Source organism: Aquarana catesbeiana, linkage group LG07 (genome assembly GCF_042186555.1).
Source record: "Aquarana catesbeiana isolate 2022-GZ linkage group LG07, ASM4218655v1, whole genome shotgun sequence".
In the NCBI taxonomy this organism is placed as follows: Eukaryota; Metazoa; Chordata; class Amphibia; order Anura; family Ranidae; genus Aquarana; species Aquarana catesbeiana.
In genome coordinates this window covers 45770734-45794264 of record NC_133330.1, presented here as the reverse complement: position 1 = coordinate 45794264, position 23531 = coordinate 45770734, and the positions used below count along the sequence as shown (strand labels likewise).

Genomic DNA, 23531 nt, shown 5'->3' with positions numbered 1-23531 from the left:
GCCCACAGCCCCAAACCCCTGGTCCCCCCATGACAGCGGGTGGGGGTTTCTGTCCCCCTGCAGCCACTGCCACATTTGAAATTGGCACAGCTGTGTGGGGCTCTGCCTGCATAGCTGTGTCATTCATTTGCAGAGATCTGTAAATAAATAAAAATCCTATCTGCCACCACAGCTGACTTACTTGTAGTTCTAATATGAGGGGGCTGATCATTGACATTCCCTCCAGCTTTCTAACTGAAAGCCTGAACGGAGATATGGGCAGAAAGTTAATGGTAGAGTGTGCAGGAGCCTGACATTGCACCCATCATCCACTCAGGTGCCTGAGTTATAAATAATAAATGCACATTTTTTTAGTCACTGAGGAGGCTTGCTTTGGTACTTTGGCTTCTTCACCTCTTTAGTTTTGGAGCTCCCTGTGATGAATTGACTCTCAGTTGGCTCCTTCACTAAGGCCCATTTTATTTTATGTTTACTTTCAGTGATTTTCCTTTCTATAAATTATTTTTATTCTCTTTCAATGTATCTTTGAACTTGCTAGCAAATTTGTTATCTTCAGATACAGTTATTTCCTTAGAACACCCTCTGTGCCTTTCTGGGAGTATCTAGTTAATGCCTGTGCTAGGCCAGCTCCTTTGCCATTCCCTCCAGCCTCCTACATAACCTGTATGCAGTTACTGGGGGAGGAGAGAAAGGGATTAATATAGAACAGTGTTTCTTAACTGGGGTTCTGTGGAACTCTAGGCTTCCTGGAGAAGTTCTCAGGGGTTCTGCCACAACCAGAGCCCACTCTTATATCAGAGTCCACTGAGTTCCCTTTACATTAGAGTTCCCACTTACATCAGGGTCTGCAGCATTACCCTTGCACTGTAAGGGGGAATCCTGCAGACTCTGATGTAAAGGGGAAAGCCGGGAACTCTGATGTGGGGGGCACTCTGGTGACCAGAGACCGCCTTCTGCAGAGTGAATACACTAAGGTAAGGGGTGGTTTCTAATATAGGGGAGAACCTTTATATCAGTGCCCCCTTACATTATTGTATTCATTCCCCCCCCTTTCATCAGCAACACCCCCCCCCCCCAGATTGGCCTGGCGGCGCTGTCACTGACCTCCTCTCAGGTGCACCGTGCAGGGCTCAGTCAGATGGCTCCAGCTTGACAGCTCTGGTTTTATCCTATAGCCTCCTCTCCACAGTACACATGATATAAGACAGGAGATGGTCAGAGGTTGTGGACATGATACAAGAGATGGGCAGAGACTGCAGACATGATACAAGAGATGGTCAGAGACTGCAGACGTTATACAGTAACAGGAGATGGTCAGAGGCTGTGGAGCTGACAGGATACAGGAGATGGTCAGAGGCTGCGGAGTGGATGGTATAGGAGATGGTCAGAGGCTGCAGAACGGAAAGGATACAGTAGATGGTTGGAGGCTGCGGAGCACACAGGATACAGGAGATGATCAGAGGCTGCGGAGCGGACAGGATATGATCAGAGGCTGCGGAGCGGACAGGATATGATCACAGGCTGCGGAGCTGACAGGATATGATCAGAGGCTGCTGAGCGGACAGGATATGATCAGAGGCTGCGGAGCGGACAGGATATGGTCAGAGGCTGCGGAGCGGACAGGATATGATCAGAGGCTGCGGAGCGGACAGGATACAGAAGATGATCAGAGGCTGCATGGACATGGTAGTGTCCTCCTTATCCCCCCTCACAGTAGTTTCCTCCTCTGTCCCCTTCATATTACTTCTCTACATCAGTGTCCTCCAGGCTCCTCCTCTGCCCCTTTCACCTCTCAGTCCACACAGGCACATCAGTGTCCTCCTCTTCCCCCTTCACGGCTACACCCGCAGTAATGTCCTCCTCTGCCTCCTTTTATTATCCCCTCAAACAAGTGTCACTGTCCTCACTGCTCCTCAGCTCCTCTTCTGCTGCAGCACCACCAGGAACGATTGCCTGCTATTTAAAAATGGTGCCAGGTGGCAGCATTACGTTACTGCTCATGTGCCGCCTGGTCGAGCGCGTACGAGCTTTCCTGAGCCCGACAGGCTTCAGGACGGTGTATGTGCAGTTGCATGACCGGCCCGCGGCCATCTTTTTTACAGGAGTAGCTGCCGCTAATGGACATTTACGGGCAGCCCAAAAAAGGGCTGAAATTTATGGGCTGCCCGTAAATTCACGGGCGGTTGGCAACACTGATTCTAATGTTGATTTCAATGCCCACTGGCAGTGAATACAGTCTGCATTCAGTGCTGCTATACACAGGATGTCTCAACCTATTCTCTGCTCCCTCCCTCCCTCCGCAGTCTGCATTCACCCCTTCCATACACCTCCTGATCCAGCCATCTGCTTGTTTTTTCTGCTCCCCACCTCCACAGTGTGCATCACTGGTACCGTTCAGACAGGAGCTCACCTCCTGATCCAGCCACTTGCTCCTCCTCTGTGCTCCCTGCTTCCACAGTCTGCATTCAGTGCTCCCACTCTCTGCACACCTCCCAGCGCCGCCCTCACCGTTCACAGGAGCCGGAACTACAGAGGAGCTATCGGGTATCAATGCACTCTGACGGTACTCACTGTTAGCATGCATTGGGAACAACACTGCAAACAACATTGCGCAGATATATATCTGTCACAATGTTGATTTGCGGCAGAACCCCTGAGAACTTCTACAGGAAGCCTAGGGTTCCACAGAACCCCAGTTGAGAAACACTGTTTTATAGTATATCCTTTCTCTCCTCCCCCAGTAACTGCATAAAGGTCATGTAGGAGGCTGGAGGGAATGGCAAAGGAGCTGGCCCAGCACAGGCATTAACTAGATACTCCCAGAAAGGCACGGAGGGTGTTCTAAGGAAATAACTGTATCTGAAGATAACAAATTTGCTAGCAAGTTCAAAGATACATTGAAAGCAATGTCAGGCTCCTGCACACTCTCCCATTAACTTTCTGCCCATATCTCCGTTCAGGCTTTCAGTTAGAAAGCTGGAGGGAATGTCAATGATCAGCGCCTTCATATTCCATTGAGAACTACAAGTAGGTCTGCTGCGGTGACAGATAGGACTTTTATTTATTTACAGATCTCTGCAAATGAATGACACAGCTGTGCAGGCAGAGCCCCGCACAGCTATGTCAATTTCAAATGTGGCAGTGGCTGCAGGGGGACAGAAACCCCTGTCCACTGTCATGGGGGGGCTAGGGGTGTAACACGTTCAAAAGGTGAACTTATTCTTTAAGTATAAGGGTAGAGAAAGGTGTAATAAAAAAACAGTTTAAGTTATTATTATTATTATTATTATTATACAGGATTTATATAGCGCCAACAGTTTGCGCAGCGCTTTACAACATGAGGGCAGACAGTACACTTATAATACAAATCAATACAGGGGGGATCAGAGAGCCCTGCTCGTTAGAGCTTACAATCTAGAAGGCAGGGTCAAGTGGAAACAAAAGGTAATAACTGTGGGGGATGAGCTGATCGAGAAAATGAAAATACAGTTGTTAGGTATGGATAGGGTAGGCTTCTCTGAAGAAAAGGGTTTTCAGGGATCATCTAAAAGCTAATAAAGTAGGAGATAAGCGGACAGATTGGGGTAAGGCATTCCATAGGATTGGAGAGGCTTTGGAAAAGTCCTGGAGGCGAGCATGGGAGGAGGTGATCAGGGAGCTAGAGAGCAGGAGGTCTTGAGAGGAACGAAGAGAACGATTAGGTTGGTATTTAGAGACTAGGCTAGTGATGTAGCTGGGGGCGAAATTGTGGATGGCTTTGTATGTAGTTGTTAGTATTTTGAATTTAATTCTTAGGCCAAGCGGAAGCCAGTGGAGGGATTGACAGAGAGGGGTAGCAGACACAGAGCAATTGGTAAGGTGGATGAGTCTGGCAGCAGCATTCAAGATGGATTGAAGAGGTGATAGCCAATGAGAAGGGAGTTGCAGTAGTCGAGGTGAGAGATGATCAGCGAGTGAATTAAGAGCTTTGTTGTGTCATTGGTTAGAAAGGGGCTTTTTGGAGATGTTGCGGATGTTGGGGCGGCAGGATTTGGACAGTGATTGGATGTGTTGCTTGAAGGAGAGTTCAGAGTCCAGGACTACACCTAGAACCTTGGCATGTGGGGATGGGCTTATAGTTGTGCCATCGATTTTGACAGAGATCAGGGGAAGGGGAAGGGGCATATGGCGGAGGAAAAATTAGTTAATCCTATGATGTTTGCTCTCGTTGAATGCATGAGTTCTCAGAAAATGTAGGCTCTGGGTATAGACTAGCATGGTAAAGCCAGACATGGTTTCATTATCATTGTGGTTACTGGACCAATGGAAAAATGAAGCTAAATATTATTGCAACTCTTTCCTGCCAGGGCCAAAGGGAGAACCTGGGAAAGCTGGACCTGCCGGATTGCCAGGTATGGTTTGAGATGTCTTTGTCACACCTTTTGTATATCAGACCAAACACTTTGATTTCATCTGTCAGACAACTGCTTGGTTTTGAAAATGTTCCTTAAAGTGTATCTGAAGCCAAAACATTTTTTTTTCTTTTTTCTGGATATAGTAGGGAGGTACAGTTTAACACTGCTGTCAGGTTTTTCTTTTTTTTTTTGATTTGCCACCCGGGCCCCATTAGAGTGATTATCTTCATGTCCTGTCCCGTAGACTCAACAGGAAGAGAACCTCTCTTAGCTGTCATGGGAACAAATATCCCCATTAGATGATTTCCCCTCTATTTCTGTTCTGGTGGCAACTTAAAGTTTTGTATTTAGCCTCACTTTCATTTCTGGAGCCATTGATTATAAGAACAGGGACAGCGCATCTTCCTTATGGGGACACAGGCAGCAATACAAACTTGACAGTGGATCTAACCCCTCACCACCCTATCCAAATCTAAAAAAAGTTTTTCATTTAGTATACACTTAATTTACTGTCTGTCCTGTTGGAGGATGATAAAGAACCCAATAAAATAATGCCTTATCCTTTCCATATGTTTGGGAAGTAGGGTTTCACCTTACAATAATTCATTTATATGATGTGATAAGATACCACAATCATATTTTAGCATTTACATCTTGTATTTGGCCTTTTGCAGCCCCTGTCACACTTGCTAAATCCCTCTAAAAATATATCTTAGACCAGTGGTCTCCAAACTGCGGCCCGGGGGCCAGATGTGGCCTTTTGTTTGCCTTTATCCAGCCCCTGCAGCACTATTCCTCCCACTAACACCAACAGTGGGTACTATTCCTTTCACTGACATCAACAATGGAGCACTATTCCTCCCACTGACACTAGAAATAGGGCACTACTCCTCTCACTGACACCAATAGTGGGGTAATATTCCTCCAACTGACACCAATGATGGGGCACTATTCTTCCCACTGACACCAATAATGGTGTACTTTTTCCTCACACTGACTCCAGTAATGGGTCACAAATCCTCTCACTGACCCCAATGATGGGGCACTATTCCTCCAACTGACACCAATAATGGGGTACTAGCTTTCTCACCGACACCAATGATCGGGCAGTATTCCTCTAACGGACACCAATAATGGGGCACTATTCCTCTCACTAACACCAATGATGGAGCATTGTAACCAATGCCAAGACATTTTCTACTCCCATTGGCCACAATCTGGCCCCTCTAAAGTTTGAAGGACAGTAAACTGGCCCATTGTTTAGAAAGCTTGGACACCCCTGACTTAGACTATCAACTTAGACTGTAGAGTTGCGCTAAAATAGAAAGAAAAAGTAAAGCACAATCACACTAAAATGAGGATGGCTGCTCACATAAATGTCTATTCAGTATACACAGTAACAACATTTTTTAAACATTAACTTATATCGATACATTATTTAATATTAAGACTTAACATGAGTGTAGTTTTGCTTTAATGAAGAACAGATGTCCCAGGTCTACTGCAAAAAAGTGAATGTCCATGAAACCTATTTTTATATTCATTATATTTTATTTTGTTTGGTTTCGGTACAGGGGTAAATGGTATTCCAGGAGATAAAGGGCAAAAAGGTAAGGACTTTATTCATTACTATTGTCTAGAATAACTGATGTATTTATTTCATGCATTTCTATAGCACCAACATTTTGGATACTAAGACCATGAGGCAGGAAAGGTGCCAGATATGTAACACCTTCCCAATAGAAATGAGCTCCCAGTTACTGTAGGTCTGAACACCGTTTTCGATCAAACTTTGTTTGTTCAGATTTCTGTCTTACAGTAGCCGAACATCATAAATAGTAGTGGGATTTTCTCCCATTACTATATATGACAGCTTCCTTCTTCCGCTGTCAGTGGTTATTAAGGAAGTGGCGGTAAACAAAGGAGATAGTTTGAAAAATAAAATTCTCATAATTCATTCCAGCCCCCTAAGGTGGACCTTATGCAAAAAAAATAAAACAAAAAATTATACCAGACCCTTTAGGTTTTTTTTTCTTTCCACGGATTGACAGGCTTTGTGATTGACATGGATCTGCATCACTGGATAATGTGATTGACGGTGGATATACATCATGGGACATTTTTTTTTTGAATTTTTAGTAAAGGTCTTCTCAAAAACTGTGTGTTTGTTTCTTTACACTTTATAAGAATACTATGCAACCTATACTCATTCACATGGGTGCCCCCTTATTGTCAAAGGAGGCTTCTAAATTTTGATAAGCCCAGAACCCACAGACCCCCACAACCACTCATCTAGGGTAGGGTTGCCACCTGTCCGGGATTCACCCGGACAGTCCGAGTTTTTAATAATATGTCCAGGTTTCAGACTGTCTGAAACCCGGACACATTATTCAGACGGGACTGCAACCCCCCCATCCAACGTAGGCGTGCCTGAGGTAAGGTAAGGGGGACTCAGATGTAAGGGGTGCTCTGTGGACTCTGATGTATGGGGGAGCTTTGGGAAGCCTGATTTGATGTGGAATGCTGGGAATTCTGATGTAAATGGGGGCTTTGATAAGCAGAAACTCCCTTACATCAGAGTTCCATTTTATACCACAGTCCATAGTGTTCCCCCGTAAAAAAACAAAAATTTTCGTGTGCCGCTAAAGTGTTTGGGTTTTGGTGAAAAGATGGCAACTCTAATCTAGGGTTGTGGGGAACAGGCCCCCATTCTCATCAATATGGGGATAAGGGACTTTGCCAGGGGGGGTTTCTCCTTTTATTGTGGGGGTCCCCCATTAACCTTTATATCTACAAAAAAGATCTGGTATAAGTGAAGGGAATCCCTGGCCGTTCTCAAATCATTTGAAGCTGCCATTTTTCTAGCAATTCAAACACACTTTTTTTCCTTTGTAAATGTCAGTTTTGCTGTAGTAGGTAGTATACATCACATAGATATGCCGCTTCACAGAAAGGATGTCCCCCAGGCATGTTACTTAAAGCAATTTTATTATTGCCTTTTAAGTATTATTAAGCTCACTGATCCCCACCATACAGAGTTTTTCATTTTCTTTTTTTTTTTTTTTTGCTTTGGTAGATATCCTTCAGGGTTGTGCCCAGACATTGTCTATGTGGCATAGACAATTGTTTTTTTAATTTGGGCTCCCATTGACTTTAACCCTTTCATGACTAAGCCTATTTTTGAAATTTGGTGTTTACAAGTTAAAATCCATATTTTTTGCTAGAAAATTACTTAGAGCCCCCAAACATTATATATATATTTTTTAGCAGAGAATCTAGAGAATAAAATGGCGATTTTTGCAATATTTTTTATCACACGGTATTTGTGCAGCTGTGTTTTAAACGCAAATTTTTGGAAAAGGGACACTTTCATGAATTTAAAAAAATCCAAACAGTAAAGTTACCCCAATTTTTTGTATAATGTGAAAGATGATGTTACGCCGAGTAAATAGATACCAAACATGTCACCCTTTATAATTGCACGCACTCGTGGAATGGCGACAAACTACAGTACCTGTATTTTCCATAGGCGACGCTTTTAAATTTTTTTACGGTTACCAGGTTAGAGTTACAGAGGAGGTCTAGGGCTAGAATTATTGCTCTCGCTCTGACGATCGCGGCGATACCTCACATGTGTGATTTGAACACCGTTTACATATGCGGGTGCGACTTCCGTATGCGTTTTCTTCGCTGCGCGAGCTCGCGGGGACAGGGGCACTTTAAAAAGTTTTTTTTTTTTTTTTATTTATTTTTTTTTTTTTTACTTTATAAATTGTGTTTTAAAAATTTTTTTTTTTTTTTTTTTTAACTTTTATTGCTGTCACAAGGAATGTAAACATCCCTTGTGACAGTAATAGGTGGTGACAGGTACTCTTTATGGAGAGACCCCCCATCCCTCCTTTACACTTCAAAGTATTCAGATCGCCGAAAACGGCGATTCTAAATACTGTGTACTTTTTTAAATTCGGCGCCATTGGCAGCCGAGTAAACGGGAAGTGACGTCATGACGTCGCTTCCGCGTTTACAACAAGAAGGCTGGAACGAAGCCAGTCACAGCTTCGTTCCAGCCCGCCCCCAGCCGCCGAAAGTACCCGATTGGACACCGGGCCTCCCGATCGCACGGGAGGTCCGGTAACAGCGGCGGGAGGCGGCGGGAGGGGGGGGATGTCCCCTCCCGCTCCTCTGGTATAACAAACGAGCGGCTTTTAGCCACATCGGTTGTTATACACGGGTAGCCGATCGCCCGCTGTAAACAACGGTACCGGGATGATGCCTGCAGCTGTGGGCATCATCCCGATATAACCCCGGAAAGCCGAGTACGCATATGTGCGTACGGTCGGCGGGAAGGGGTTGGATTCAGCAATGTGGTTTCAGACCTGCGACAGATCTTTAGCATTGACAGACATACACAGTAGCTCCTGATATTTGCACAGCGTGCCTACAGTTCAGTGGTCAGCCCATGACATCACAGGCTCACACGCTCATTGTACAGCCCTGTTGGAAGTGGACTAATTACTGTACAATTACTATATCCCTACAGAGAATTCAATTATTTTCATGGCTAAAAGATTCATCCTTACTGACCACTCCAGGCAGCGTTGTCTATAGTTCAATCTTTCCTCCAAACCCTACAGCCACATGTATCAAACAAGCCAACATTTGAAATATTAATTCAGGAGAGCTCTGTATGCCAAGTTCCCATCTGGGACTAGTAAAAGTGTATCTCTAGACAAAGCCTTTAATTATTATATTTTTATAATTATAAGGTTAGACCCTTTTAAGTTTTGATTGCTCTCTGTGTCCCCATTGAAGGTATTTGACCAGGACCATGGTCACCAAGAAAAAAAAAGGGAGGGGAAATCCAAAATTCTTTGAGTTGGCCCCAGAACAAGAGGTAAGGGGAAATCTTTCAATGGGGACAGCTGTCTAAAAAGGGAATTTCCTTTGACTTTGGGAGATTTAAACTGACTTCCTGTTGCGTCTCTGGGACAGGAAGTGAATGGTACACAGACAGCAAAAATTACCCTTACCCTTCCCTACTCTATCCAAAACAAAAATAAAGTGTTGGCTACATTCACTTTAAAGTGGTTGTAAAAACTGAATGTTTTTGCATGAAGGTAAAAAATCCTCAGTATGCAGCTCCCAGCCCCCTCTAATACTAACCTGAGGCCGATCTTGATCCAGCTCTATGCCTCCTCATTGGCTCCTGTTCCTGTGAATCACAGCCAGTGAGGAGGGAGCCGAGGGCGGGGCCGAGATGCGCTCTGTGTGTCAATGGAAACACAGAGCCAGCTCGGGAGCGGGCGCTCTCAAATTCCCCCATAGCAAGCAGGTGGTGACAAGAGCGCCAGCAGAGGACCTGAGAAAAGGAGTATCGGGGTTGCTCTGTGCAAAACCATTGCACAGGGCAGGTAAGTATAACATGTTTCTTATTTTAAAAAAAATAAAAATTGAGCCTTAAAGCGGAGTTTCACTTAAAAAAAAAAAAATTTAAGTCAGCAGCAACAAATACTGCAGCTGCTGACTTTTAATAATCAGACACTTACCTATCCCAGGATCCAGCGATGCGGGGAAACGAAGCCCCGTTTATCTCCCCCTCCTCTCTGCGGCACCAGCATTGTAACTGTGGGCGCCCAGCTGTGGCTCCACAGCCGGGCACACAATAAGCATGCGCGAGCCGCGCTGCATGCTGTGACTGGCCGGGCAATCATCTGGGACCTGTGACGTGTCCCAGATGATTGCCGAGAGGGAGGGGGGAGAGGTGAACTTACTTCCGGCGCCGCGGTGCACCGGGAGGAAGTGGGAGCTGGAACCCTCTAAAAAGAGGGTATCTGCTCCCTCCCCCACAAAGACATGACATACCAAATGTGGCATGTCAGGGGGTCACCTCCCTTAAAGCGCAAGTTCCATTTTTGGGTGATACTTCGCTTTAAGTATCACTTTTAGGTATTCGTTTAGTATTAGTATTTAGTATTAGGAGGATAGAGTAATATGCCATATTGTACACAAAGAATACTGTACCCAACTCACTAAATTTTGTCTTCGCTAGGAGAGAAAGGAGACACGGGCACTCCAGACCGAGGCTATGGTGAGTCATGGGAATATTATTCTGGGAGACTACAAACTGTTTGGTATTCTTCTCTCCATGTGGTAAGGTGATGATTCTGCCATCGGCGGCTCCTTCTAAAGTAAGAGGATATAGTGGTCATCTTTGTCTGCCTGCTAGACATGTGCAGAATGAAAAAAATTGTTTTGTTTCGTTATTTACATAAATTTGTTTAGCTAAATTTGTTTCTTTCATTTAATTTGTTTTTGGAATTTGTTTTGTTTATTTAGGTTTGAATCAATTCATTATTTACATAAAATAGTTTAGTTAAAGTCGTTAAATTTATTTAATTCGTTTTCAGAATTCGTTTTGTCTTTCCTAACTCAATTCAACCAAATTTTGAAAATTCAAATTCCATTCTAAATCAAATTTATTCTATTTGCAATTCACAGTTTGGAAGATGGTTATAGTCTTTCTATTTCATTGTTTTTTCTATTCTATTCTTTTATGTTCTATTCTTTTATTTTTTTTTTCTCTATTCAAATTCAAATGTATTCTATTCAGATTTTGGAAGATTATACTGTTATATTCTTTCTATTCTATTCTATTGTTTTTTCTACTTTATTCTTTTCTATGATTTCATTTTCAAAAATATTCTTTTCTATTCTATTATTTTTTATGCTATTCAAATTCGAATTTATTCTATTCAAAATTTGAATTCTGGGAGATGGTTATATTCTTTATATTTTATTCTATGCTACTGTTTTTTCTATTCTATTCTATTTTTTTCTTTTCTATTTGAATTCAAATTCATTCTATTTGAAATTTTAATTTCAGAAGAAGGTTATATTTTTTATATTTTATTCCATTCTATTCTTTTTTTCTATTCTAATATTTTCTATTCTATTTGGATTCAAAATGATTCTATTTGAAATGCAAATTTCAGAAGATGGTTATATTCTTTCTATTTTATTATATTCTATTCTTTTTTTATTCTATTCTGTTCCATTATTTTCTATTCTATTTTATTCTGTTCTTTCATTTTCTATTCTATTTTGTTCTGCTTTGCTCTATTCTATTATATTCTTTTATTTTTTTTATTATATTCCTTTATTTTTTTATTTTATCCCTTTATTTTTTATTCTATTTTTCTTCCATTCTCTTATTTTCTATTCTGTCCTGTTTTACCCTATCCTATTTATTATTTTATTTTCTATTCGAAGATTTTTCATTCTATTACATTCTTTTTCTATTCTATTCCTTTATTTTCTATTCTATTTTATTCTCTTCTGAAATTCTAATTTGAATTTGATTCTAAAACTATCCGAATTTGATTTCAAAACTATCCGAATTTTAATTTCATTATTTCGGATTCGATTCCCCTAGTGTGCATGGACCCATAAAAAAATATAAATGTAATTATGACTACAGACATGCAATAATTTGTACCTTTTATATCTGCCTAAACCTAAAGCCTAAACCTTTAGGAGAGATGCAAAGTAAATTAGAACCTGAGTCAAAATGTTATTACTCTGTATGCCCCCACTGGAGAGAGTCACCATCTTTGTTTGTCCTGGTCACTGTCACTGGAACAGAAACTGCTAAGAAATCCAAAGATTTACCGTTTTTACCAGAACAAGCGGTGAGGACATAACATCCGAAGGGACACTCTGGTGACAACCATATAAGAAGGGACTTCCTCTTACTTTAGCGATATTTACTATCACTTCCTGTTATGCCTTCAAGACAGGAAGTGAAGGGAAATCTCCCTCAGGGGACACATACAAAATAAAAAAAAATAAGTGATGCGAGTTTTAGATACTCCCGATTCCATACTATAGAAGCTTTGGCTTTAGGTACTTTTTAATAAACAGCCCACTGTATATCAGGTATTGAAAAACTCTTCATTCTCTGTCTACCTTTTCTTACCCTAAGCTGCACTCACTCCCACGATTGTATTTCTTCTGTAGCTGCACGGAACTGCAAAGAACTGCTCAACCTGGGCACTATCTTCAGTGGCTGGTACACCATATATCCTGACGGGGAGAAGTCACTAACAGTTTTCTGTGACATGGATACAGAAGGAGGAGGATGGATCGTAAGTTTTTATATGACAGAGAAACCCCATTTTACAATCAACATGAATGAGGGACATTTATCAAGCAAATCTGGGACTAGTTTAGACCCAAATCAGGCTGACTGTTAGTAAAGTCTTTCCTATGTTTTTTTTTTTTTTTTTTTTTATGTCCCCTACACCTCTAATCCTGGGCAGCCAACTAAGACAGATTTGTACAAGTCTGCAACAGATTTACCACTGGAGATGACAGATTCTCATCAAGATGATACAGATTTGAGTAGTATTTTGAACACTGGTAGATTTTAGACCCCTTGAGACATTAAGCTGCTGCAAGTCCAAAAAAAAACCCCAGCCCCGCTGCCTGCAGCTTGGCAAAGTTTATGGCAAGCTGCAGCTGCATGAGGCTGAACGCTGTACCAAGTGGCATTCATGCTTAGGACCCTATGCATTTATTGTCTGTGCTGACCCAGCTCCTCCTCCTATTCTCTCATCTCCCTACAAACTTTTATGTTGCTGCCAGGGGAGGAGCAAAAGGAAATAATATAAAGTGACTGTGACAGACTCAGCCGGGACAAGGGCTTTCGGAGGGGACTGCAGGCTAGCTTCTTGCCTACTGACTATGGTCCCCGGCATTTGAGGGGGCTCTATTCTTTGGGGGGTGTGTGCCTGGGGGACCTTTGGAGTAGGTTCACTTCAGATTCAAGTCCATGTCTCCCCGAAACACAGATTCTGGGAACTGGAGGACCCGGATACAGAGTTGGGGCCTCTATGCCCAAACCAGCATTGACTGCTTCAACCTCTCTAATGCCCTGTACACACGGGCGGACTTTTCGGCAATAAAGGTCCGACAGTCTTTCTGACGGACTTTTGACGGACTTTTGAACGAACGGACTTGCCTACACACGATCACACCAAAGTCCGACGGATTCGTTCGTGATGACGTATGACCGGACTAAAATAAGGAAGTTCATAGCCAGTAGCCAATAGTTGCCCAAACGTCGGTTTTCATCCGGCGGACTAGCATACAGACGAGCGTATTTTTCGATAGGAACTGGGTCCGGCGGAGTTCCGATGTAAAGATTAGAAACATGTTCCAAATCTGAAGTCCGTCAGATTTTCGACAGAAACAGTCCGCTGAAGGTCCGATGAAGCCCACACACGGTCAGATTGTCCGCCGGATTCAGTCTGTCGGACCAATCCGGTCGAAAAGTCCACTCGTGTGTACAGGGCATTAGACTCAGAGCAGATGTTAATATAATCAGCTCGAAACAACCTGATGATGGGGTCCCCTGTTATAATCTGTTTATTAAGGTGTGTTTATTGTTAAGTGTGTCTCCCCCCCTGTGTGCCTCCTAGGTGTGAATTAATAAATGAATTAATAGTTAATTGAGTCACCTATTGTTTATGTCTGTTGGCTAATCCTCTTAAAGGTTCCTACATGATAGGATTAGTCTTGTGTCAACTTTACCTCATTATCTACCATTGTGTTAGGGACTTTATGTGACACAATGTGGCACTTGATTGTGAAGTGGAAGGAAAATGATAAATGGTTTTCAAAACTTTTTACAAATAAATATCTGAAAAGTGTGGCGTGCATTTGTATTCGACCCCCCTGGGTCAATACTTTGTAGAACCACCTTTTGCTGCAATTACAGCTGTAATGCCCCGTACACACGTACGGGGCATTACGTACGGGGCACACGTACGGGGTGTGATAGGACCTTGTTGTCGGAAATTCCGACCGTGTGTGGGCTCCATCACACATTTTCCATCGGATTTTCCGACACACAAAGTTTGAGAGCTTGCTATAAAATTTTCCGACAACAAAATCCGTTGTCGGAATTTCCGATCGTGTATACACAAATCCGACGCACAAAGTGCCACGCATGCTCAGAATAAATAAAGAGATGAAAGCTTTTGGCTACTGCCCCGTTTATAGTCTCAACGTACGTGTTTTACCTCACTGCGTTCAGAATGATCGGATTTTCCGACAACTTTGTGTGACCGTGTGTATGCAAGACAAGTTTGAGCCAACATCTGTCGGAAAAAATCCTAGGATTTTGTTGTTGGAATGTCCGATCAATGTCCGATCGTGTGTACGGGGCATAAGTCTTTTTGGGTATGTCTTTTTTCCCATTCTTTGCGAATTAGCTCAAGCTCTGTCAGATTGGATGGAGAGCGTCTGTGAACAGCAATTTTCAAGTCTTGCCACAAATTCTCAATTGGATTTAGGTCTGGACATTGACTGGGCCATTCTAACACATGAAAATGTTTTGATCTAAACCCTTCCATTGTAGCTCTGGTTGTATGTTTAGGGTCATTGTTCAGCTGGAAGGTGAACTTCCGCCCCAGTTTTAAGTCTTTTGCAGATTCTAACAGGTTTTCTTCAAAGATTGCCCTGTATTTGGCTCCATCCATCGTCCTATCAACTCTGGCTAGCTTTCCTGTCCCTGCTAAAGAAAAGCATCCCCACAACATGATGCTGCCACCACCATGTTTCACGGTGGGAATGGTGTGTTCAGGGTGATGTGCAGTGTTAGTTTTCTGCCACACGTAGCGTTTTGGTTTTAGGCCAAAAAGTTTCATTTTGGTCTTATCTGACCAGAGCACCTTCTTCCACATGTTTGCTGTGTCCCCCACATGGCTTTTCGCAAACTGCAAATAGGACTTCTTATGGCTTTCTTTCAACAATGGTTTTCTTCTTGCCACTCTTCCATAAAGGCCAGATTTGTGGAGAGCACGACTAATAGTTGTCCTGTGGACAAATTCTTCCACCTGTACTGTGGATCTCTGCAGCTCCACCAGAGTTACCATGGGCCTCTTGGCTGCTTCTCTGAATAATGCTCTCCTTGCCCGGCCTGTCAGTTTAGGTGGATGGCCATGTCTTGGTAGGTTTGCAGTTGTGTCATACTCTTTCTGTTTTCGGATGATGGATTGAACAGTGCTCTATGAGATGTTCAAAGCTTGGGATTTTTTTTATTTGTAAAAAAAATTTGAAAACCAGTTATAATTTTCCTTCCACTTCCCAATTATGTGCCACTTTGTGTTGGTCTACCAAATAAAATCCCCAAAAAATTGGTTGTAACATGACAAAATGTGGAAAGTTTCAAGGGGTATGAATACTTTTTTCAAGGCACTGTAGTGTCGTCTAGTTCTTAAGTGCAATATTCAGCTATAATATCTGGTTCTTGAGTCCAGAGTGGAGGAAGCTGTACAAACCCAGGCGTCACAGTGACAGCTGCTTGAGCTGCTAACATCACATCCAAGATGGCTTTTGGGTTGGATCACAGATCTAATTTAATGGAATTGTGTTTTGTTTTTTTTCTTTTGGCAGGAAAACAGTTTCAGTACAACTGGTCCAAAATGTAACATATCAGACAAACAGATTTATATACTTTACTGTACTGTTGATTCACCTAATCCAATTCATGATGGAGCCTACACCAAACCCTCCAAGTGTTTGTGTTTTACCTGCATCCTGATGAATTGATAAACTGCTGGTGCTGCTGAATGGTTAAACTGAACAACCTACAACTGGATAGATCTATGGCAGATAATTTTTTTTTTAAATGTATAACCTCAACAGATTTTAGGTGAACTTTGACATATAACATCAATGAGTGTGCTGGCCAGGAGTGACCTGATAGAACTTCTCATAATACTGGCTGGGTCAGTTCTAAGAGTGGAAGTAGTCCCTGGTGTGTATTAAATCTTATTAGAACTTTTTTAATCCCATCATATACAATATATGATAATATGGAGGTTGGTGTTTCTACATTGTGTGTGACAATAATGACACATATCATGATATTACAAATTGTAATTCAATTTTATTGTACACATCTAATACACTGCTATACTGTAACATTACAGAGCTATTTATTCCAGACTATTCACCCAGAATAGAATTGTGAAGGTTCTCTTGTATCCAGGTGATGGTATAACTAGTAGTAGTCAACTGTAACTACTACTAGCCCAGCTAAATTAGCCTACCTTATTCATCATCTGTCATCTTGCTACTATTCCGGCAAATGTCATTAGCACCATCATCATTTTACCTTGCAATCTATTTCAACCTTTAGGTATTCCAGAGGCGATACGATGGCACAGTGAATTTTTTTAGAGACTGGAAGGACTACAAGAGAGGGTTTGGCAATCAGCTGAGTGAATTCTGGCTGGGAAATGATAATATCCATCTGCTGACATCATCTGGTAATTATTACGTGTACTCTTACATTCTAAACCTCGTCTTTTCTTTTTCCTGCAATCTAGACACACTCTTATCTAGTGTTTAATAAGTTGCCAGTTTATTTTCTGTGTTGTGGGGTACAGTATCAAAGATTATGACGGCATATACAGTTTCCCGGGAAAACCTCGTCTGATAAGCATACGCACAGTCAACATGGTCAACTGACTGAAAGTGACGAAAGGACATTGCGCAGGATTGTGACCCAGAATAAGAAAACAACTACTGTTGCTGCAGTCCTGTCTCCATGGGAGTAAGATTGAGATCTGCAGTCACTTTTGCAGCAGTTGTTTCTTATTCCAGGTCACAATACTGCGCAATTTTCTTTTTGTCTCTTTCAGTCAGTTGACCATGTTGACCACACTTATCAGACAACGTTTTTCTGGAAACTGTATATGACGTCATAACCTTTCATACTGTACCTCACGACACAGCAAATAAATTGGCAACTTCAGTCCCAGAGGCACCAGCTAAGTGGGCACCTACAATTTGCTCTCTTTGAAGCTCAGTAAGCTCTGACATGACTCCATATTACTAGTAGGGATGGGCGAACGGTTTGGGCCGAGCATAAGTTTGGCCCCCCGAACCAACCACAATGCACTGCAGCGCTGAACAGTGCATAGCAAGCCCTGATTGGCTGAAGAAGTGAAAGCTTCAGCCAATCAGGGCACAGAGCACTGTCAGAGTCATGATTTGATACTGTCATCATGAATTTATGCAATCATGGCTCATTCCCGCCCCACAGTATAAAAGTATTCTTTCAATGGCAGCCATTTTCAGTGTGATTTCGGTGTGGAGAGAGATAGAACAGGGCTCTGTTCAGTGCTATTAGTTAGTTAGTGTGCTATACTGTGCTATTTTGCTTCAATTGTCAGTGTAGAATATTCGCTTAGTGTCAGTCTAGGGATAGTGTGAGTGTAGTGAGGACCAAAATTGAACTTTTTGTCGTTAAAGCAAAATGCTATGTGTGGCGGAAAACTAACACTGCACATCACCCTGAACACACCATCCCCACCGTGAAACATGGTGGTGGCGCATCATGTTGTGGGGATGCTTTTCTTCAGCAGGAATAGGGAAGGTAGTCAAAGTTGATGGGAAGATGGATGGAGCCAAATACAGGGCAATCTTCGAACAAAACCTGTTAGAGTCTGCAAAAGACTCGAGACTGGGGTGGAGGCTCACCTTCCAGCAGGACAACGACCCTAAACATACAGCCAGAGCTACAATGGAATGGTTTAGATCAAATCATATTCATGTGTTAGAATGGCCCAGTCAAGGTCCAGACCTAAATCCAATTGAGAATCAAGTGAAAATTGCTGTTCACAGATGCTCTCCATCCAATCTGACAGATTGGATGGAGCTGTAATTGCAGTGAAAGGTGGTTCCACAAAGTATTGACTCAGGGGGGCTGAATACAAATGCACCCCACACTTTTCACAATTTTATTTGTAAAAAATTTGGAAACATTTATCATTTTCCTTCCACTTCACAATTATGTGCCACTTTGTGTTGGTCTATCACATAAAAGCCCAATAAAATAAATTTACATTTTTGGTTGTAATATGACAACATTTGAAAAAATTCAAGAGGTATGAATACTTTTTCAAGGCACTGTATTAAACTTTACAATGCTGCGTTAATGCGCGCCTATTATTTGTTCCTAAATCTTTTATGAGACAAATGTCTTAGGATATGCCCCTATGCCTTTCTCAGGAAAGATCTTTTAAAACAAGAAGGTTGTGCCCAGACTAGCAATATTAGAGAAGATAGTTTACTACAGGATTTCTACGATTAACATTTTTCAACCTACTAAAAAAAAAAATTCTAAGTTTTCTAGCACAGATGTGCATTTTTAAATTAGTGGATAATGTAGTCTAACAAAAGTGACAGTTGCATACTTAACAATACTGCAGTTCCAAAACTTGGCAGAAATTTTAGCCAATGGTCTTGATTCCGCTCGAACCCCACACACTTCAAGCGATTGTTCACCTACTACGTAATTACATAGTTAGTTAGTCAGGTTGAAAAAAGACACAATTCCATCTAGTACAACCATAACAATAAATAAATAAATAAATAAAAAATATCAAACAATCCCATATACCCAATCCAATGCCCACAGTTGATCCAGAGGAAGGCGAAAAATCCCAGCAAAACGTGATCCAATTTTCTACAGCAGGGGAAAAAAATCTTTCCTGACCCCCAAGAGGCAATCAGATTTTCCCTGGATCAACTTTACCTATAAATGTTAGTACCCAGTTATATTGTGTGCATTTAGGAAAGTATCCAGGCCTTTCCACGCCAATCCAGTGGTACCATTCCCGTCATTAACAAGTCCCTAAAAATTAGATAAAATGGCTTTGAACGGACAGAGCTCAATTCTTTTAGGATCCGTGGGTGGATGCCATCTGGTCCAGGTGCTTTATCGACCTTAATTCTGTCTAAATATTTTTGGACCATCTCACTTTTGAGCCATTGTGGATCATTTGGGGCTGTGTCAATACCATCCCCATTATGGACTTGAGCTCCCCCATACACCATACTAGGAATTTAGAACTGTTCTGGGAATTCCAGGACTGGGAGCAAAGTGAATTATTCACACAATCTTCTACCTTTGCATAGATACTTTTAAGAAAAGTTACCCATGTTTGCTATAGCTGAACAACTGTGTTTTTATTTATTTTTATTTTTTATATATATTTCCCTGCAGGAACACATGAGTTTCGGGTTGACCTGATCGATTATGAAAATAATTTCAGTTTTGCTGCCTATGCTTCATTTGCCATTTTGGGAGAAAAGGACAATTATCAGCTGAAGATTGGAGCTTATACTGGAGGCAGTGCAGGTAAATACCCTTTCAATTGGAAACCAAAAAAAAAAAAGTAAATATATAAAATGTAGGTTGTTCTAAAGGTGATATTAAACCAATTGAATGCACAAATACAAAGCTTAGAACACAATCAGCTACATTTTTATAATGTAATCGCTGCGCAAACCGTTGGCTCTAGATAAATCCTGTATAATAAAGTTTACAGAGAAAAAAAACACATTATATAGTTGTGATGGTCTTAAACGTTTGACAAAATCAGAGCTCGTGTTCTTGGATGGGCCAGTAGTATAATCATTGATATGGTGCTAGTTGGGGGAACAGGAGAAGGTTAGACTCTGGTGTGGTTTTCTAAAGAAAATAAAGTGTAAAACTTTGCACACCTTTTCTTTTGTTGCTGCTGGATGTATTTTGTTAATTTAAAGTTCAATAGGACTTTTAGAGAACAAGGAGTGCTTGGTAATAATTTGTTTCAATTCCAACATTTAAAGCTCTTCCAATGTATATATGAGCATGCTCCAATCCTCTTCATGTGCGCACATGTTATACGAAGTACTTACCCCCGCAGGAGCCACTAGTGATGATGGCTCTTCTGTTCTGCCACTGCTCTTAGAACCGCTCCGTCCCCACTCACACACCTGATTAGAGTTAGAGAGCCACTCACACCTGGATAACTTAAGTGTTAGCGAGTCACAACTATATAATAATGCATAGAAATTAGGCTACAGATTACCAGATGGCAGGTTAAGAAAATGCATTATATAAAGTAGATAAACAGTACAAGACTTAGCATCAAGCAATAAAAAAACTTCAAAGTTGCAGAATTGAATAAGGTGAGCTCTTGCCTATAACAGGAAAGACTAACTGAACTGTGGCAGTGTTAAAGTATAAACTGAGATAACTGCTAAAGTGATTGTAAGGGTTTTTTTTTTTTTTTTTTTTTAATCACAAACATATCATACTTACCTCCACTGTGCAGCTTGTTTTGCACAGAGTGGCCCCAAACTTGCTCTTTTCGGGTCCCCCGGTGGCTCTTGCAGCTCCTCCCCACATCAGATAACCCCCTGGGAGAAGCGCTCTCCCAAGTCCAGCATTTGGCGTCCATAGCTGCAGAATGCTGAACTCGGCCCCGCCCCCCAGCGCAAGCGTCATTGGATTTGATTGACAGCAGCAGGAGCCAATGGTTGCTGTCAAGAGTTGGGACCCAGTGGAGAGAGAGACAGCGCATCACCGCCGAAGAGATGAAGGGGTTCAGGTAAGTAAAATGGGGGGGGCTAGGGGGTCGGTGACTGCCAGGTGCATCTGCCAAGTTCATTAAAGCTTTTATTAAAGCACCACTGAAGCATCATTGAATCACTATTGGACCAATATCGAAGTATCACTGAAGCATCACAGAAGCATCAAAAACACATCAAAAAAGCATGTTGAAAGGGTAGGCGCTTTAATGTGTGTTGAAGTCGAAGCAAGTGTAAATGAGCCCTTAAAGGGGCCTTCAGTAATTTTTTCAACTTTTCATATATTAAATCTTTTGCCCTTGTTGTATTAACTTTGGATAGTAAAACATTTTTTTCTGCCAGTAAATAACTTTTACAGCCCACTTCCTGTTTCTTGTCTGATAAAAAAGCCTAGGCTTATGTCATCATGCACAGCTCTCTTTCTCACTCTTGTGAGAGTTTGCCAGGAAGGGAGGGGGGGTGAGAGTTTGCCAGGAAGGGAAGGGGGATGAGTCATAAGAGGGCCAATGAGAGCTGCTGAGCTGGAGGTATACCTCTTTGTGTCTGTGTAAATCCAATAAGTGAACAGGCAGCAACTTCAGCTGCCCACAGTTAAAATGGTTGTCGCCAGACTCAGTGAAAAAAGATTTCTGCAGCATATTTGGCAAGTACAGAATCACAGTATATATAAAATAATATGCAAAGTGGCTGAAGGGAAGCTTCAGAATGGCAAAGATGTTTTTATTACAAATTATGTGAGCAAACTGCAGTTCCTCTTTAAGGTTTTTTACCTTTATGCATTCATTGCATTAAGGCAAAAACCTTCTGTGCTACAGGATAACCCCATTCCCCCATTTATACTTACCTGAGCCTGATCCAGCGATGTGCACGAGAGCAGCGCCTCTTGCTGCTGTCTTCCTTCTTTCTGGGCAGATTGATAACAGTGGGAGCCATTGGCTGCTGCTGTCAATCAAATGCTGTGACAAGGGAGCAGGAGGCGGTGCCAAGCCACGTTGTCTGTGTCAATAGACACAGACAAGGCAGCTCAGAAATGAGCCCGCACAGATGCCCCAATAGAAAGTGGCTTACTATGGGGGCACTCACTGAAGAGGAGGAGCCAGGAGTGCGGAGCATCAGGACCGCTTTGTACAAAACCATTGCACAGAGCAGGTAAAAATACCATTTATTATTTTAATTTAAAAAAATTAAGCTTTAATATTACTTTAAGAGCAGGACTACTTTATTGCAAGATCTTGCATTTCCATTCACAACGGGAATTTTTTTTTTTAGAACTCTGTTATGAACCACCCTCACAAGTGCATTCGAGTTTATATAAACATATTGTTAGCTATGAGATTGTCTACTGGTAATCCCATTACCAACATCAGGCAACCTGAAAAGACTTCAGCAGAAGTTTGCAGATGGAATAAAGCCAATGAACTGTATTTTTTTTTTTTATTTGTAGGTGACTCTCTTGGATACCATAACAATCGTCCCTTTACTACAAAGGACAGGGACAATGATGAACATGGCACCAACTGTGCATCAGATTTTAAAGGCGCTTGGTGGTATGGAGGCTGCCATAACTCCAACCTGAATGGGCTGTATTTAAGGGGAGCACATTCAAGTTATGCAAATGGAGTTATTTGGGAGTCCGGCAAGGGACAACATTATTCTTATAAAATCACAGAAATGAAGTTTAGACCGGTGTAACCTGCAATATCTGAAGAAAGACTTCTTGTCCAACAAACCATTCCGATGTTTCCTTTTATTGTCCTGGTGTTGTATAGGAGATTTAACAATTATAACTGAAGGAACTAAACTAAACACACAATTATGTGTTTTCTATGTTTTTTATCTTTTTGTAATAAAATATATAGCGTTCAAGGTTTCCTCTCATTACGTGCCCACAAAATCCGCCTGTTTTTTTGAGTTTTCTCCATCCTTATCTATATGTTTGGATGTTGGCATTACCATGTATAAAGTTTCTGCTTTGTTAAGGTTAGCCCTGCTGAGCCCAATACACCCCCATTAAAGAAGAAATTTGTAATTGATTAGTTTGTTTCAATAAAATAAGGAAATAAAACTGGCAAAACAAAACTCTGTGAATCTTTTTCATTTTATCATCACTGTTTTATAAAAAAAAGAAGTGTTTATGTGTGCGCACCAGAGACTGATTGCCTGGAGTTGACTGGTATGACAGCTGCTATGGATATGACCAGGAGTGGTGGCTGGATGGGTCATGGTTTTTCTCCCCTTTCTTTTTTCTCCCTACTTTTTTCTTATTTTTTTTTTCCTTTCTCTTGCATTTCTTCTTCTTCCTGTACCTTTTAGGTGGTGCAAACTATTCACTATACAAGACTTTTTTCTTTTTCAGCAAGTTATGCTCTTTGAGCCTTATGCCGCGTACACACGACTGTTTTTTCCGTCAGAATAAACTCTGACAGTTTTTCTGATGGAGTTCTGCTGAAACGGACTTGCATACACACATTCGGAATTACCGACAAGATTTGTGTGACCGTGTGTATGCAAGACAAGTTTGAGTCAACATCTGTCGGAAAAAATCCATGGATTTTGTTGTCGGAATGTCCGATCGTGTGTACGGGGCATAATTTGCTTCTTCTTCTAACAAATGATGAGCCACCTGTTTTGGCTTTTGTACCTATTTTTTTATGAAAAACTTTCAATAAAAACTATTAAAACGGAGTTGACTGGCGCTTAAAGTTG

General features: G+C 41.7%; 1 protein-coding gene across 1 annotated transcript in view; it reads left to right on the top strand.

The window, feature by feature from the left end:
• Positions 1–22904, top strand: part of LOC141103016 (ficolin-1-like) — a 41990-nt gene extending 19086 nt beyond the window's left edge. The window contains exons 3-9 of the mRNA XM_073592136.1: positions 4347–4391; positions 5969–6004; positions 10444–10482; positions 12411–12538; positions 16600–16729; positions 19474–19608; positions 22270–22904. Of these exons, the coding sequence (XP_073448237.1) occupies positions 4347–4391; positions 5969–6004; positions 10444–10482; positions 12411–12538; positions 16600–16729; positions 19474–19608; positions 22270–22517 (761 nt within the window). The 3' untranslated portion in view covers positions 22518–22904. The remainder of the gene's footprint in view (positions 1–4346; positions 4392–5968; positions 6005–10443; positions 10483–12410; positions 12539–16599; positions 16730–19473; positions 19609–22269) is intronic.
• The last annotated feature ends 627 nt before the right edge of the window (positions 22905–23531 follow it).